Raw genomic sequence first — 18,074 nt, forward strand, 5'->3', positions numbered from 1 at the left:
TTCTTACTTCTTCTTCTTCTTCTTCTTCTCTCTCTCTCTCTCTCTCTCTCTCTCTCTCTCTCTCTCTCTCTCTCTCTCTCTCTCTCTCTCTCTCTCTCTCTCTCTAATCTACCAGATCTCATCATCACCAATTTCAATCCATGGCTCTCTTTCTCTATCTCTCTCTCAGATCTACCAGATCTCATCATCACCAATTTCAATCCATGACACGATTTGATATGCCGCACCTCCATCACCACACCTTCATCTTCCATGGCGGCGAGTGCCTTGAACGACGAACTCATCGTCTTGTGCCACCAGACATGGCTGTCGATTGTGTCTAAGGAGTCGACCGGCATCGTGGAGAAGATCATTGATATCCTTTCACGACAATGTGGGGAGGAGCTTGCCCTAAAGACCGAAATTTGTCGTCGGTCGTGTTTTTATCGACAGCTACAAGGCGGTGCTGCTACTGTCCTTATTTGCCTGCTACAAGGCGCTGCTACTGTTTGGACAGATGATTTCACTGCTATTGTTTGGACAGATGATTTCGCTGCTACTGTTGGAAAGGTAAATTTGCTGCTATTGTTGAAAAAGTAAATTTGCTGCTACTGTTGGAGAGAATTTCGCTGCTACTGTTGGAGAGAATTTGCTGTTACTGGTCAGAAAGTTAAATTTGCTGCTACTGCGAGATCTGTGGGTAAAGTAAATTTTATGCTACTGTTTAGATATGTTGGAGGGAATTTGCTGCTACTGCAAGATTTGTTGGGAGGGTTAATTCGCTGCTACTGTTTAGATCTATTGGAAGTGTAGATTTCAAATCTAGTAGCAGCAGTAACAACGTCCTATTATTAGGTAGTAGCAAATTTCAAAGTTGGCATCCAGTCGGCAGTAGCAGTGACATGCATCCTAGTCGACAGTAGCAGCAGTAGAATATGTGATTAAGGGTAGTTTCGTAAAATGTGTAGCGACAGATGACATGTGGACATCAATTTATCTTAATTTGTTAATTTGTCCTTAAATATGTAATATATTGTGTAAAAGATGTATTTGTAAACTGAAATTTGATTAATAACTTTATAGTAATTTACTAAAACAAAATCGAAAAACTAACAAAGAGCGGGAGATGACATACGATAAACCCAAAGTGTAGGTACGATAAAAGTGTTTAGGCCAAGTAATTTTAGTTTTCACTCGTACAAGTCGCAAGACATGCTCTAAAACACACCAATAAATTGAATAAAGGCGATAATATAACAACTTCAAGGCGTATATTTGTTTGTAGCTGTCACATTCACTTGTTACTTTCTGTTCTTTATAAACTGTGTTTAGGCCTCAATAAACATATGCTGAAATTGTAAAAAAATCGAAGTGAAATAAATGGAAAAGTGTTCAGTGAACTATGAGAAGATAGGCAAAAGATAAAATGTGGAAGGCGGAATTGAAAATGGTGATTAGTTGACACTCAAAAGTAACTTGCCAATCCAAGAAACAAACAACTCGAGTATTTACAATCCAACCTGGTGAGGCTATGCCACCAGGTAGACTATGGTACTCTACTCTACTATGGTACTCTACTCTACGCAAGAAAAGATCCTAGGAAGTCTGCAAGCAAAACCAACAGCCAACAAAAAGGAGTACCCAATGACTGCATCACTTCCCCTTAACCTGGCAAAATCACAACAAGTTTTAGTGTAGAGAATCAAAGCCATTTTATGTATATGCCATTTCAGCCATGGTTGCCATAAATGATCGTGTCTTACCTCATTCTCAGAGTTTCTCCGTCACTGTTTTGTGGATTGTAATCCCCTTCTTTTGGCCTGTGGACATGTCCTCAGCAGATACACTCAAGATACCATTTGCATCAATATCAAACCAAACCTCAAATTCAGCTTCACCCGCAGGAACAGAAGGAATGTCATCAAGTACAAATTTACCTAAAAGGTTATTTTGTTTGGGTATTGTACTCTCACCCTCATAAACAGGAAGGAAATTCTAGGTTGGTTGTCAAGACCAGTACAAAATATCTCACTCTTCTTGATGGGAATACGGGAGTTTCTTGGAATCATTACACTCATGTATTGCTTGAAGTTTTGAGGGTCACTTGTATCAGTATAATCGGTTCCAAGTGAGAGAGGGGTGACATCCAAGAGAGTGCAGTCTTGAAGCTTCCCAATCACATGCCCACTCAACACTGCAGCATGAACAGCCGCACCGGATTAATGCCTTTGCACATCTCCTTCCCCTTGAATACATCTTGTAACAGTTGTTGCACCTTGGGAATCCTAGAAGAGCCACCAACAAGAACAACATCATGGATACCGCTTGCCTCCATCCCAGCATCGCTTAAACACTTCTCGACAGGCTCCATACATTTGTCGAACAAATCCATATTAAGTTGCTCAAATTTGGCACGAGTAATATTTATGTGGAAATAATCACTGCGATCCAAGCACTCAATTTCAATGTCAGTCACTGACGAAAATGAAAGTCTCCTCTTAGCCTTCTCACAGGCATTTCTTAATGTCCTAAGCAATCTGCGCTTTTCACTTATGTCTAAATTATACTTCCTCATGAATTCCTCAACACAGTAATTTACCAATATGTTAACAAAGTCTTCACCCCCTAAGTGAGTATCTCCGGCAGTGGCTTTCACTTGGAAGACACCATCCCCAATGGTGAGCACTGAAACATCTAAAGTACCACCTCCCAAATCAAATACCATCACGTTTCTCTTGCCATACCAACCAGCCTTCTTGTGAAGGCCATAAGCAATGGCAGCTGCAGTTGGTTCATTAGTAATACGCATCACATTGAGGCCAGCCATGACAGCAGCATTTTTGGTAGCTTGGCGCTGTGAGTAATTAAAGTAAGCGGGAACAGTGATGACCGCGTTCTTCACAGTCGTGCCCAGATAGGCTTCAGCAATCTCCCGCATATTAATAAGTATCATGGATGAGATGTCTTCAGCAGAAAACTGTTTCTCTTGACCCTCGTGGGTAACCACAATCATGGGTTTGTCACCAGGACCTTCAGTGATCTTGAATGGCCAAAGTTTTGCATCATTTTGAACAGCAGCATCACTGAATCTCCTTCCAATTAAGCGCTTTGCATCTTAATACCAACACGACATCACAGCAAAAAAACACAAGACTAGAAATTAGTACAGATGCAGTTGCTCATAAAAGCAGTTTCAGTCAGTTCACATAAATCAGCACTACGTTGTAATCAATTCCCTTGTTTATTACCATATGCATTACCCGTAAATTTCCTTTTTGTAGGATAGATTGCTTTCATTCAAATTAACTAGCCTATTTTACACAACCTGGACTCTAATTAGATCAGGCGATATTGAGTTTTGTATTGTAAAATCAGGAAAATAATTAGTTCATAGGCCAAGAGGAATAATAACATAAAACATAATGTGAGAAAATTGATGTAAATGACTAAATAAAGTCATATGCACACTAAATTGATGTAAATCTAAATATTGAGCTTATTATTCTGAAAGCCACAATTTTTCAATATCTACTTGAGACATCAAGAACTCGTGAAATAACCCAGAGCAATTACATACAGCTAATCTAAGAAAACAGTTGACAGCAGTAAATTTAAGAAGTAAAGATACGAGCTTTACCAAAAATGGAGTTTAGTGGGTTTCTAATAAGCTGGTTAATGGCAGCATCACCAACCAACTTCTCTGTTGGAGTGAAAGCAACACAAGATGGAGTTGTCCTGTTGCCCTGTTCGTTCACAATGATTTCTACATTCTCGATAGCTGGCTGCCACACTGCAACGCACGAGTAGGTTGTCCCCAGATCAATCCCTATAGCGTATTCTTCTTTCCTCTCCATTTCTGGCTCAAACAAACTCTAACCCAGTGAAGTGATTTTAAGTAGTCCTGACCCTAGAGAAAGACTGAAGATGGGTTCTTGAAGGTGAAAAGAGTCAAGAGGGAGAGTAAAGCAGCAATCTTTTATGAGAGATGAAGAGGGTAATATAATAAAATAAGGAAAAATGGTAAAACAAAGATGAGAGCTTTGGGAAGACAGAGAGATTTGCAAGGTTTTACACGCAAGGTTAAACTCATTTGTAGTGGGATACAGTTGCCTGGGTCTTTTCTTTTTTTAAAGAAAGAAAAACAAAAAACCCATTTTTAAGTTGAAGTCTAGAACAATTAGCCTTTACTCGCCTGTAACGTAGTATAAGCACGTTAGTTCAAAACTTGTGGGTGATGTTCTTTCAACGAAGTTAATTTTAGTTGATTAGTTGTTTTGTTCATGTTAGCTTATAACATGTTCGAAGTTGGAAATGTTGTAAATCATCTATTTCTATCAAGTGTTTATCGGTACAGAAAACAGATCAAGCTCTCGTGAAATTCACCTTATGCTTTCATGTTTTGCTGCATTTAGCTCGGTTTAGCTTTGGAACACTTCAAATTATATTGGTCAGAAAGACATGTGGACAAGTACAGTCTAACACACGTTGAGCAATATATGCCCTCTTTCTGATGTCTCAACACAGCCAACCTGTGACTCTGTGAATAACAGTGATCAACCATAGGAAGCAAGAACACTAGTTTTATGGTGACTACAAGTATTCTGCAAAACAGAATTTGTGGTTTATAGGATTTAGAACTGGAGGAAGAATAAATACACAAAATATGTTTTCAAGCTATAATAAACAAGCAGGCATAATCTCATAGCAAAATTAGAAGTCTGTTAGCAAAAGAACAAGCAAGTCACAACTCACAACATACATGATGTATCACCAGCAAAAGGATGCCCATGCCATCAGCTGCCTTACTTCACCAAAACTAAAGATGACAATACAAACTTAAATAGTTCATGACTTCATGCATATCGTACACAATTACCCAAAGGCAGACCATATAAGTATCAAAAATAAACAGGGCCATCCATTTAGACTTAGAACTGGGGTCTTGCTTGCCATAGTTCCAATTCCTTCATGTTTTAGTGTTTTCCCTGGCTTTCACTTTCTTCACGTTTAATCTTTTGTCTCTCACCACCTTCAAGTGTTCTCTTCCTTGTCTTGGTTGCTTCACATTTGATCTTGCTTGTCTCATTTCCTTCTTGTTTTATCTTGCTCAGCTCACTTCTTTCAAGCCTTCTGTTGCAAGTCCCAGTTCCTTCTTGCTTTATCTTTCTTGTTGAGATGACTGTACACCCTTGCTTCTCACCAGTTAACTTATTCTCAGCAGAGACACACAGGATACCATCAGCATCAATGTCAAAGCAAATGTAATACTTAGCAACACCCTTGGGAGCTGGAGGTACGTTATTGATGACGAAGTCAGCCAAGAAATTGTTTTCTGATGCTGTTGGGCTCTCCCCCTCGAAAATGGGTGTGGACAAGGAAGTTTGGTTGTCCTGGAGGGTACAAACAATCGTTTTCATCGTGGTGGGAATTCTACTGTTTCTTGGGATCACAACACACATAGAATTGTAATGAATCCCATTGCGAACAATCCGGACGCCAAGTGATAGTGGGGTGACATCCAAGAGAGCAAAGCCTTGAAGCATCCCATTTTCGTTCCCACTCAAAGCTGCAGCTTGGACAGCAGCACCGTATGCCACTGCCTCATCAGGATTAACGCTTTTGCACAACGGCTTCCCCTTGAACAGATCCTGTAAAAGCTGCTGCACCTTGGGAATTCTAGATGAACCACCAGCAAGGACAACATCATGGACTCTGCCTACATCCATCTTAGCATCCTTCAAACACTGAACAACAGGCTCTATGCACTTGATGAAGAAACCCTTGTTAAGTTCTTCGAATTTAGCACGGTTAAAACTTAAAAAGAAATCGGTACCCTGATGCAAACATTCAATGTCAATATCAGTTGCTGTGGCAAATGAAAGCCTTCTCTTTGCCTTCTCACATGCATTTCTTAACCTCCTAAGAGCCTTGGAGTTTCCACTAAGATCCACATTATGCTTCCTCTTGAATTCCTCAACACAGAAGTTAACCATTCTGCTATCGAAGTCTTCACCCCCAAGGTGAGTATCTCCAGCAGTTGCCTTCACTTCAAAGACACCAGAAGTATTTATGCTAAGCAGAGAAACATCTAGAGTGCCACCACCCAAGTCAAAAATCATCACAATTCTGTCAGAATACCAACCAGCCTTCTTGTCAAGCCCATAAGTGATGGCTGCAGCAGTTGGTTCATTGATCATACGAATCACATTGAGGCCGGCAGTGGCAGCAGCATGTTTTGTAGCTTCACGCTGCGAGTTGTTGAAGTAGGCAGGGACAGTAACTACTGCATTCTTCACAGTTTTGCCAATGTAGGCTTCAGCAATCTCACGCATCTTTGTCAAAACCATGGATGAAATTTCTTCAGCAGCATACTGTTTCTCTTGACCCATATGGTTGACCACAATCATAGGCTTGTCAGTCGGACCTTCAATGACCTTGAATGGCCAAAGCTTCATATCATCTTGAACACAAGTGTCACTAAATCTTCTACCAATCAACCTCTTTGCATCTGCAAATTTGATGTCAAAGCTTAAAACACAATCCAAAGAGGTCAGATATATGATACTACTTTCATTATTATGTGAGTTCCAATGTTCAATCTAATTGGGCCTTCTAGGTTTACTACCTCCCATTGTTTAAAATAACCAAGTTTCAGTCTATACCTGCTGAGGTCTAATATCGGAGACTCTATTTCCTAAAGCTCATCCTGTAGGTAAAACTCAAGTATAAAATCGAAGATTAAGGTCTTGATCTAACTTATAAGTGAAACATTTCTAGTTTCCAACCATCTCTTATAAGATTCTTACTTGATCTTATTCAATAACCTTAAAATCCCTAAACCAAACTCAAAACTTACACAATAAAGAGTATATCTGAAGCAAATACAAGCGGATCAAACTACTAAACAAAACCAAATACCTAAAATCTTGGTCAGTTTAGATAAACAAAACAGGTACAAGTATAAACATAATGCAAGGCAAGATGAACTTACCAGAGACGGTGTTGGTGGGGTTTCTGGCCACCTGGTTAATAGCTCCATCGCCAACCAACCTCTCTGACTGCGTGAAGGCAACGTAAGACGGAGTCGTCCTGCTACCCTGTTCGTTGGGTATGATCTCAACACGACCGTGCTGCCACACTGCAACACACGAGTACGTGGTTCCCAGGTCGATCCCTATTGCATGTTCTTCTTTTCCCTCCATTCTTGACTCAAAAAGTCAGTGAAGACTCTCTTGAAGTTCTTGAAGGAAAAAAAAGAAACGAGAGCTTGTTCTTGAAGAGGACAGGGTTGAAAACAGTGAAGTGGTAAGAGAAAAGCAAACTTCTTGGGGAAGATAGGAGTGAATAGATAGTTTAACCCACAGAAAAGTAATATATTTAGATCAGAACAAAAGGATTTTTTTTTGTTCAAACAACAGAAGGATTTTTTGCAAGGTTAGACCCGGGAGAGGGTGATATAATAAAATAAAGATGAGAGCTTTGGGAAGAGAGAGAGAGAGGGAGAGAGATATGCAAAGACAGAGATTTCTGAGTTCTGATGCTGATGTAATCTAATCTCATTTGTAGTGGGATACAGTTGCCTGGATTTAAGTTGAAGTGTACGAACAATAACTCACATTAGTTCAAAACTTGTTGGTGATGATTTTATGATTAACCTGGAGGAAGTCTTCAGTGATGTTCCCAAACGAAGTTAATTTGATTTAATTAGTTGTTGTGTTCATATTAATTTTAGATGGCCAAACGAAGTTCATTTGATTTAATTAGTTGTTTTGTAACACATCTATTTCTATTAAGTGCTTATCGATACAGAAAACACATCAAGCTTTCGTTAAATTCACCCCTTACGCGATCATGATTTTTTTTTTTTTGGTATAGCATACGCGATCATGCTTTGATGAGTTTAGTTCCAGAAATTCATGTCGACAAGTACAGTCGAAACAAGTCGAGTAATATATGCCCTCTTCTAATGACAATGTTCAACTATAAGAAACAAGAATACTAGTAGTATTCTACAAAACAGACAGCAGGCAGAACATAAGTTCAATTGTGTTATCTAGTTCAATCATTTCATAAAACAAGTCTACTGCATTGATTTTTGGTTTAAAGGATATACAACTGGAGGAGAGTAAATACACATGATATGTTTCGAAGATATATTGATCAAGCAAAATTAGAAGTCTGTTAGCAAAAGAACCAGCAAAAGGGTTCACAATTGCCCATCAGCTGCTTTACTCTCACCAAAACTAAAGATGACAATACAAGTTAAATAGTTCATGCATATCGAACATTTCTCCAAAACCACAACCACAATTACCCAAAGGCAGACCATTAAAGTATCAAAATAAACAGGCCATTCATTTAGACATAGAAACTGGGGTCCCTTCAGGAAAAAAAAAAAAAATTGGTGTCTCAGACTTTATCTTCAAGCTTGCCACAATTCCAACTCCTTCATGTTTTAGTGTTTTCCCATATTTTCACTTTCCTCACGTTTCGTCATGTGTTCTCTTCCTCGTCTTGGTTGCTTCACAATTGATATTGCTTGTCTCATATCCTTCTTGTTTTATCTTGCTTATTAGCTCACTTCTTTCAAGATTTCTGTTGCAAGTCCCAGTTCCTTCTTGCTTTATCCTTCTTGTCTTGATGATTGTACACCCTTGCTTCTCACCAGTTGACTTATTCTCAGCAGAGACGCACAGGATGCCATCAGCATCAATGTCAAAGCAAACGTCAAACTGAGCAACACCCTTGGGAGCTGGAGGAATGTTGTAGATGACGAAGTCAGCCAAGAAATTGTTCTCTAATGTTGATGGACTCTCCCCCTCGAAAATGGGTGTGGACATGGAAGTTTGGTTGTCATGTAAAGTAATAACAGTAGTTTTCATCGTGGTGGGAATTCTAGTGTTTCTTGGAATCACAACACACATAGAATTGTAATGAATCACATTGCGAACAATCCGGACGCCAAGTGATAGTGGGGTGACATCCAAGAGAGCAAAGCCTTGAAGGGTCCCACTTCCGTTCCCACTCAAAGCTGCAGCCTGGACGGCAGCACCGTATGCCACTGCCTCATCAGGATTAAGGCTTTTGCACAACTGCTTCCCCTTGAACACAAACTGTAAAAGCTGCTGCACCTTGGGAATTCTAGATGAACCACCAGCAAGGACAACATCATGGACTCTGCTTACATCCATCTTAGCATCTTTCAAACACTTAACCACAGGCTTCATGCACTTGATGAAGAAACCCTTGTTAAGTTCTTCGAATTTGGCACGGGTAAAACTTAAAAAGAAATCAGTACCCTGATGCAAACATTCAATCTCAATATCAGTCGTAGTGGCAAATGAAAGCCTTCTCTTTGCCTTCTCACATGCATTTCTTAACCTCCTAAGAGCCTTGGAGTTTCCACTAAGATCCACATTATGCTTCCTCTTGAATTCCTCAACACAGAAGTTGACCATTCTGCTATCGAAGTCTTCACCCCCAAGATGAGTATCTCCAGCAGTTGCCTTCACTTCCAAGACACCAGAAGTATTTATGCTAAGCAGAGAAACATCTAGAGTGCCACCACCCAAGTCAAAAATCATCACAATTCTGTCAGAATACCAACCAGCCTTCTTGTCAAGCCCATAAGCGATGGTTGCAGCAGTTGGTTCATTGATCATACGAATCACATTAAGGCCGGCAGTGGCAGCAGCATGTTTTGTAGTTTCACGCTGTGAGTTGTTGAAGTAGGCAGGGACAGTCACTACTGCATTCTTCACAGTTTTGCCAATGTAAGCTTCAGCAATCTCACGCATTTTTGTCAAAACCATGGATGCAATTTCTTCAGCAGCAAACTGTTTCTCTTGCCCCATGTGGTTGACCACAATCATAGGCTTGTCAGTCGAACCTTCAATGACCTTGAATGGCCAAAGCTTCATATCATCTTGAACACAAGTGTCACTAAATCTTCTACCAATCAACCTCTTTGCATCTGCAAATTTGATTTCAAAGCTAAAAACACAGTCCAACTACGAAACAATTTCCATTGAGGAAAACTAAGACGAAAGAGGTCATATATATGATACTCCTTTCCTGAAAATGTGAGTTCCAATGTTCAACCTAATTGGGGCTTCTAGGTTTACTACCTCCAATTGTTTAAAATAACCAAGTTTCAGTCTATACCTGCAGATGTCTAGTAGTAAATTAGTAATTGTACCAATAGACCAGAGACTATTATTTCCTAAATCACAGAACTGTAGGTAAACTCAAGTATACAATCGAAGATTAAGGACTTGATCTAACTTATAAGTGAAAGATTTTAGTTTCCAGCCATCTCTTATTAGATTCTTGCTTGTTCTTATTCAATAACCCTAAAATCCCTGAACGAAACTCAAAACTTACACAATAAAGATTATATCCCTAAGCAAAATCAAACTACTAAACAAAACCAAATACCTAATAAACAAAACAGGTACAAGTATTTACATAAATGTAAGGAAAGACGAACCTACCAAAGACGGTGTTGGTGGGGTTTCTGGCCACCTGGTTAATAGCTCCATCGCCAACCAACCTCTCTGACTGCGTGAAGGCAACGTAAGACGGAGTCGTCCTGTTACCCTGTTCGTTGGGTATGATCTCAACATGACCGTGCTGCCACACTGCAACACACGAGTACGTGGTTCCCAGGTCGATCCCTATTGCATGTTCTTCTTTTCCCTCCATGTTTGGTGAAGACTGTCTTGAACTTCTTGAAAAAGAAAAACAGAACAAGAGCTTCTTAAAGAGGACAGGGATGAATACAGTGAAGAGGGAACCCTAAACAAGTCTTCTTCTTTTTTCTTTTTCTTTTTTTGAGAGAAAAACCCTAGAAAAGTAAAATATTTATCAGAAAAGATGGATTTTTGCAAGGTTCTATACGCGACGTTTAATGGGATTAGACCCCATTTGTGATCCTGTAGTTGGCTGCCGCATGATCTTAATTGCTAATTTTTTGGTAATTTGAAAATGGAAAGATCACGAAATTTTTTGGATTTAAAGTAGGAAAACTCTTGTAACCAAAAAATAAAAGTAGGAAAAATCTCACTAGGAATGTAACTCCTCCGAACAATACTGTTAGCAACGAGAGTTATTTTTATTCATTAGAGAATGTAGTGGGTCATGACAATTGGATCACAACCCTTTGCTTTGCTTTTCACATTCGTTAGAGCTCTGGGATTCCAAACTTTTTAACACAAGAATTCACAATTCTGTACCTCCTAGATGAGTCTCTCCAGACGAGGCCTCAACTTCAAAGATCCCACTATTTATGGTGAGCAGTGACCCATCTAAAATCCTGCTGTCCAAATCAGATATTAGCACACGTCTCTGGCCATACCAGCTCGCCTTCTTGCTAAGGCCGTAAGCAAAGGTTGCTGATATAAGAAAAATCAGCTACTGCTGCTGATATAAGAAATCGTACATTCATATACATTGATCTTCAATCCCCGAAAATTTGTGTACTTCTTGTTTTAGTTTTACCTTCTAAGAAAGACTGATAGGACTTCTATACATTTATAAAGCCCTAGTAGAGAGATCTAGTAGTGCTGGCATTTCACTTTTGGCCCTTGGTCATTTAAATTGACGGAAACAGAGTTGATCTGTATAGTTGTATTAATCAGGCAAGCAACGAATAATTAGAATGATCAGGAAAGAAAACAGGATCTCTTAGCAAAATGAGAATGAAACCATGGAAACCAGTTAGCAAAATACACAAGCATGTTACATTGTACAACCAGCAAACAGAAAGAGTACCCGCCAGCTGCCTCCTCTGGCAGATAAGAGAGAGAAAAGAGAGCGCAACCAGGACAAAAGTTTTATTTCAGTGGCATGTCTTGTGCTTTGAGTTGTAAGATCATAGATCTCAACAGCAACAACAAAAAATGATAGCTACACCAATCAAGCATTATCTAGCTCAAAGCATATCAAGAACAAACTAAACCAGATAGGGCATGTTACACAATAACGGTAAAATATAACAGACAGAAAAAGGAGTGCCCGTGGACTCCAATCTATCTTTTAACAATTAAAAACTTCATTTCATCCCCGAATAACAGAACAGGCACAAAATAAACACTTCTGGCTTAATGGACAAAGTAAAATAATGTTCCAATATAGCCAAACCTGTAGATCAAAATCACTTAAGGTGCCAACTTCAGTCATAGTAAGAATAAACGATTACCATTTCTTTTCATCTTCTCAATTTCCGAAGTTCTTTCACGATTGATTGTAATCCCTCTCTTCCGCCCAGAAAACCTGTCCTCGGCGCACACACTCAAGATACCATTTGCATCAATATCAAAGTAAACATCAAACTTATAAACACCTTGTGGACCTGGAGGAATTCCGTCGATACTAAATTCGCCCAAAAAGTTATTATCCAAGGTGTTTTCACTCTCACCCTCATAAATATAGAACCTAACAACCTGTTGGTTGTCATTAGCAGTTTCAAATACTTCGTGCTTCATGACCGGAGTCCTCGTGTTTCTTGGAATCACTACTGTCATGACATGTCGATTATCAGTGCTTAACCCTACAGTTTCCACCCCAAGTGACAGAGGGGTGACATCCAAGAGAATGAATTTTTGAAGGTTAAAGATCTTTCCACTTAAACTGGCAGCTTGAACAGCGGCACCATATGCCACAGCCTCATCTGGATTCAGGCCCTTGCACGGTTCCTTCCCCTGAAACAGATTCTGTAATAGCTGCTGCACCTTGGGAATTCTAGAAGAGCCACCAGCAAGAACAACATCATCGACACTGCTTATGTCCATGTTAGCATCTCTCAAACACTTCCTCACAGGATCCATACACTTATTGAAGAACTCCATGTTGAGTTGTTCAAATTTGGCACGGGTAATAGTTATGTAGAAATCATGACCATGATGCAAACAATCAATTTCAATATCCGTCACAGTTGTAGATGAAAGACTCCTCTTTGCCTTCTCACATTCATTTCTTAACCTCCTAAGAGCTCTGGAGTTTCCACATTATGCTTCTTCTTGAACTGTTTAATGCAGTAATCGACCATTTTGTTACTGAAGTCCTCCCCTCCTAGATGGGTGTCTCCAGCCGTAGCTTTCACTTCAAAAACACCAAAACTTATAGTAAGCAGTGAGACATCTATAGTGCCACCACCTAAATCAAATATCATCACGTTTCTCTTGCTATACCAACCAACTTTATTGTCAATCCCATAGGCAATAGCTGCAGCAGTTGGTTCGTTGATAAGGCGCATCACCTTTAGGCCAGCAGCGACAGCGCATTATTAGTAGCCTGACGCTGTGAGTCATTAAAGTAAGCAGGGACAGTTATAACTGCATTCCTCACAGTTGATCCTAGAAAGGCCTCAGCAATCTCCCGCATCTTTCCAAGAACCATGGATGAGATTTCTTCAGCCGCAAACTGTTTTTCCTCACCCTTTTGGGTAACCGCAATCATGGGCTTGTCAGCAGGACCATTAAAGACCTTGAATGGCCAGAGCTTCATATCGTTCTGTACAACTGGATCAGTGAATCTTCTACCAATCAACCTTTTTGCATCTGCAAATTGATTCCATAGTTAGAAACTACATTATCTTGAGCCATTGAAGAGAAACTTCAGAAAGAGTGGAGTCAGTGTTAAGCTTTAATCAGCTGATATACATGATAGGTTACAAAATAATAACCATGTTAGGTCTACATTAATGATAAAGTCTAAACATTTAACATCCATCCATATGCCACATGATTTATCACATAAACTACAGTGAAGCTGAAATTGCTAGTTGAAGACTGTTCTATTTTTTCTTTTGTGACATATAGCTAATACTCACCCCACAAATTCGTGCACTTCCACGAAAACAGTTGGTTAACTAGACAACATAAATAAATATGTATGCATGTTTAGCTATAGATGCAGAACTCCTGAAGATGAGAAAATATCTTGTTGTATGCATAATTCTGGATCGAATTGATGTCTGGCATATCTGTTATCAATTACCACAATAGTTTATATCCTTTGAGATGTAGACTATGCATTTCATTAGGTTAGGACAGTACGATCTATGATTCCATGTTTTAAAGAATTACTCTCTAAATACACTGTTAGGATATTTAACTGCAATAATGGATATGAAAATAACTTACCAAAGATTGAGTTTGCAGGGTTTCTGATGACTTGGTTATATGCTGCATCACCTATCAATCGTTCAGTATCAGTGAAAGCAACATAAGATGGAGTCATTCTGTTGCCCTGGTCATTCACTTGACTTCCACATGGTCGTGTTTCCAGACTGCCACACATGAATATGTTGTCCCAAGATCAATCCCAATTGCATGGCCTTCGTATCCCCCCAGACTCATCTCAAATCTGGAGAACAAACAAGAAAAACAATCAAAGAAAAGGCTAATCATGGAGAATGCATAAGGATGATTGATTACATTTTCACTTTGCAGAACTGCAATGAACTGATAAACATACAAACTCAAAATGCAACATATAGCTCACAATCACATGTCTGCAATGACAGAACCACGAGAAAAGGGGGAACAAAGGTAGCGGAATTATTACGTTCCCAAATTCTCTTTGTTTCTCAAACTAGAATAACACCTCAACGGGATTATTATCCTGACACCACACAATAATAACTAAACAATCCATAAAGGGCTATCCAAATTCAATCCTTTAGATGGTTTGAGGTACAGGCTCCCATGTATCAAAACGACATAAAAACATGTCCCATTATTGAAAAAGAAAAACAATTAATAGTAGTATGTTCAATTTTGTTGATTAATTCCTCATCAGGTTTTCGCTATACTCAAGATTCTTTCTTTATTGGCCTTTCAGTTATACTCAGACCCAATTTAGCATAGAAACTAAAGCAACACATCGATCATTTCCCGCTACTACATCTAAACCAGCACTAAAATACATGGCAGGGTTTATCCAAATTTAGAAGTTAATATGACTAGAATAACAATCAAAATGTGAGACCTCTCTCTGAGCACTGAACAGTACCCAAAACCCTACTTGAAATTTAGTCCAAAACCCAAACTAAAGATCTGAAACTGTAAAATTAAAGTGACTAAAGGGAGAAAGGGCCTCAAAGATCCTACCTTTAACTCTTCTAGCATAAAAACTTAAAAAGGTCTAACCTTTAAACACCAAGTTCTTACCTTTAATCAGTAGAGAACGAAAGGCCTGACCTTTACGCAGGAACCACTTGAGTTTAAAACGATCTGGAGTGTGGAGCAGAGTAAACCTAAACCAAAGCGTCTTTTCGCTGCCCTCTATCTTTTCGCTGCGTCTTTTCTTTTTCTTTTTTTCTTATCCCGCTTTAACTTTGGCGCTCTGAGAAATGAAAACAAGAAATTGGCCCCAAAAATACAAAAATGAAAAACAAAAGAAAGCCAAAGAAATGTAGCCAATGAGTACTCGACACCTCATACCCAAAATTGACCAAGGTCTCCAACCATTTGACTCCCTCATGTAGGCAATGAGTACTCCCTTCATGTTACAGAACTTACACTTTCAGGAGAGAATACTTGAAAGATGATCGAATTCGCGTATGTATGCTTTGGTAAAGGGAAATCTTAAGTGATTAGAGGGCAATCAAGCTTAACAATGATTCATATGAGCAGTGGTCTAGTTTTGTGCTTGTATACAATAAGGTTAGTAGAATAGGATTATTTATTGACCTTTTGATTTATTGAAGAACCATATTGATCAGTTTGATGGATTAAGCAAATGAGTGATACCTTCCTCTCTACCTGCTTCTTTCTCGACTTGTTTCTTTGATCAATCAAGTCTATAAACCTCTTCTGTCTGAAACACCAAGTTTAGGGTAGTAGAGCTATGTGCCGCAAAGTATAACCCTTATAACTCAAAACCAAGACTTCTTTCATAGTTATGGTGGCAAAATACAAACAAAAACAAGGGAGGTCCATCAGTAAAGGAAATGCACTGCAAAAAAACTACCGACTGTCACTAAGACTCATGTTCTCAATTCCCAAATTTCTTCTGTCACCATTGATGGTAATCTCTTTCCTCTGCCCAGTAGTCATGTCCTCCGCAGAGACGCGCAGGATACCACTTGCATCAATATCAAAGCACACACTGAACTTAGGAACATTCTTGGGAGCCAGAGGAATGTCCCAGAGGGTAAATTCGCCCAGAAAGTTATTCTCTTTAGCTACTCTGCTCTCACCCTCATATATTTGGAAAACGATCGACTTTTGGTTGTCATGAATAGTTGTTACAATTTTCCTCTTCATAACAGGAATTCTGGTGTTCTTTGGGATCACGACATTCATGTACTTCTCGAGAGTATCAAGTTTGCAACTCTCCAGCCCTAGTGACAAAGGGGTGACATCCAAGAGAGTAAAGCCTTGAAGTTTCCGATCTTCATGCCCTTTCAAAACTGCAGCATGAACCGCGGCTCCATAGGCGACTGCCTCGTCTGGATTAACTCCCTTGCACAGCTCCTTCCCTTCGAAGACATGTTGTAATAGTTCTTGCACTTTCGGAATTCTAGAAGAGCCACCCGCAAGAACCACATCATGGACATCACTTGTCTCCATTTCAGCATCTGTTAAACACTTTTTCACAGGCTCCATACACTTGTCGAACACATCTTTGTTGAGTTGTTCAAACTTGGCCCGAGTGATTGTTGTATAGAAATCCAAACAATCAATTTCAATGTCAACTATAGACGCAAATGACAATCTCCTCTTTGCTTTCTCACACGCATTTCTTAACCTTCTAAGAGTTCTAGAGTTTCCAGTGATGTCTAGATTGTGCTTTTTCTTGAATTCCTCAACACAATAGCTCACCAATCTGTTGTCAATATCTTCACCTCCGAGGTGAGTATCTCCAGCTGTAGCCATCACTTCGAATATACCATCACCTATGGTAAGCAATGACACATCTAATGTACCACCACCAAAATCAAATATCATCACATTTCTCTTGCTATCCAGCCGCCCTTTCTGTCAAGTCCATAAGCGATGGCTGCTGCAGTTGGTTCATTGATGATACGCATCACACTTAGGCCAGCAGTGACTGCGGCGTCATGTGTAGCCTGACGCTGTGAATTATTGAAGTAGGCAGGGACAGTGATAACTGCATTTTTCACAGGTGAACCAAGATAGGCCTCAGCAATCTCCCGCATCTTTGCAAGAACCATAGATGAAATATCTTCAGCAGAAAACTGTTTCTCTTCGCCCTTGTGGGTAACTACAATCACTGGCTTCTCAGCAGGACCTTCAACAACCTTGAATGGCCAGAGTTTCATATCATTTTGAACTGAGGCATCTCTATATCTCCTACCTATCAAACGCTTTGCATCTGCAGATGAAAGTCCAATTTAGAATAAACACATTCCCAAAACAAAACAAGCTAATAATCGAGAACAAACAGGTCCTACAAACAGAATTGTGTTCATCTTTTTAATTGAAATTCTAATTGAACCAGCAAATAACTAAGGAATAACTAATTGCAAATACAAAGCAACAAAAGATTAATCACAAGTTAAGCTTTAACGTACTCTCCTAATCCTGGTGCATAACTGTATACTACCCAAATCAATACTCAGTCCTCTACATAATAAAGGATACCAAGTTACCAACAACTAAAACTATGTGGTGTAAGCTAATCTAGTATTCGAAACATAAGAACCTCACAAGAATATGAAGCTGTTGAGAAAAGAAACATATGGTTATGCATGAATACTAGTGTTGTGGATGTGGGAAGAAGATCATACCAAAGATTGAGTTTGTGGGGTTTTTAATGATCTGGTTAAAAGCAGCGTCGCCGACGAAGAGCTCCGAGTTAGTGAAGGCAACATAAGATGGAGTTGTCCTGCTGCCCTGATCATTCACTATGATTTCTACATGACCATGCTCCCACACTGCTACACATGAATAGGTTGTCCCCAAGTCAATCCCTATTGCATGACTCCCTCCTCCTCCTCCCATGGTCTTCGAAGTATGAGAGGAGAGGAACCTGGTTTCACAAACTTTCACAAACTGGTGGATACTGCAGGCTGGAAGTAAACAGAAGGCAGAAGTCTAGAAGGAGAAGACCCTCCTTTAACAGAG

General features: G+C 39.5%; 2 protein-coding genes and 3 pseudogenes across 2 annotated transcripts; all 5 read right to left on the reverse strand.

Annotated features, from left to right (window-relative positions):
• Positions 1 to 1,749: 1,749 nt before the first annotated feature.
• On the reverse strand, positions 1,750 to 3,833 carry LOC101298380 (annotated as a pseudogene).
• A 1,119-nt stretch (positions 3,834 to 4,952) lies between these two features.
• Positions 4,953 to 7,184, reverse strand: LOC101298665 (heat shock cognate 70 kDa protein-like). Its single transcript, XM_004308820.1, has 2 exons — positions 6,971 to 7,184; positions 4,953 to 6,487 (listed from the first exon to the last, which is right to left on the reverse strand). Exons 1-2 carry the CDS (start codon positions 7,179 to 7,181, stop codon positions 4,953 to 4,955), a joined length of 1,746 nt encoding a protein of 581 aa, XP_004308868.1. The 5' UTR covers positions 7,182 to 7,184.
• A 1,278-nt stretch (positions 7,185 to 8,462) lies between these two features.
• Positions 8,463 to 10,683, reverse strand: LOC101298953 (heat shock cognate 70 kDa protein-like). Its single transcript, XM_004308821.1, has 2 exons — positions 10,473 to 10,683; positions 8,463 to 9,952 (listed from the first exon to the last, which is right to left on the reverse strand). Exons 1-2 carry the CDS (start codon positions 10,681 to 10,683, stop codon positions 8,463 to 8,465), a joined length of 1,701 nt encoding a protein of 566 aa, XP_004308869.1.
• A 1,472-nt stretch (positions 10,684 to 12,155) lies between these two features.
• Positions 12,156 to 14,339, reverse strand: LOC101299250 (annotated as a pseudogene).
• A 1,611-nt stretch (positions 14,340 to 15,950) lies between these two features.
• Positions 15,951 to 17,951, reverse strand: LOC101299540 (annotated as a pseudogene).
• Positions 17,952 to 18,074: the final 123 nt, after the last annotated feature.

Source organism: Fragaria vesca, linkage group LG7 (assembly GCF_000184155.1).
Source record: "Fragaria vesca subsp. vesca linkage group LG7, FraVesHawaii_1.0, whole genome shotgun sequence".
NCBI lineage: Eukaryota > Viridiplantae > Streptophyta > Magnoliopsida > Rosales > Rosaceae > Fragaria > Fragaria vesca.

Coding starts and splice junctions, on each gene's coding strand:
- LOC101298665 (XM_004308820.1), bottom strand. CDS start 7,181: ATGGAGGGAAAAGAAGAACATGCAATAGGGATCGACCTGGGAACCACG. Junction 6,488..6,970: donor CCCCACCAACACCGTCTCTG/GTAAGTTCATCT, acceptor TCAAATTTGCAG/ATGCAAAGAGGTTGATTGGT.
- LOC101298953 (XM_004308821.1), bottom strand. CDS start 10,683: ATGGAGGGAAAAGAAGAACATGCAATAGGGATCGACCTGGGAACCACG. Junction 9,953..10,472: donor CCCCACCAACACCGTCTTTG/GTAGGTTCGTCT, acceptor TCAAATTTGCAG/ATGCAAAGAGGTTGATTGGT.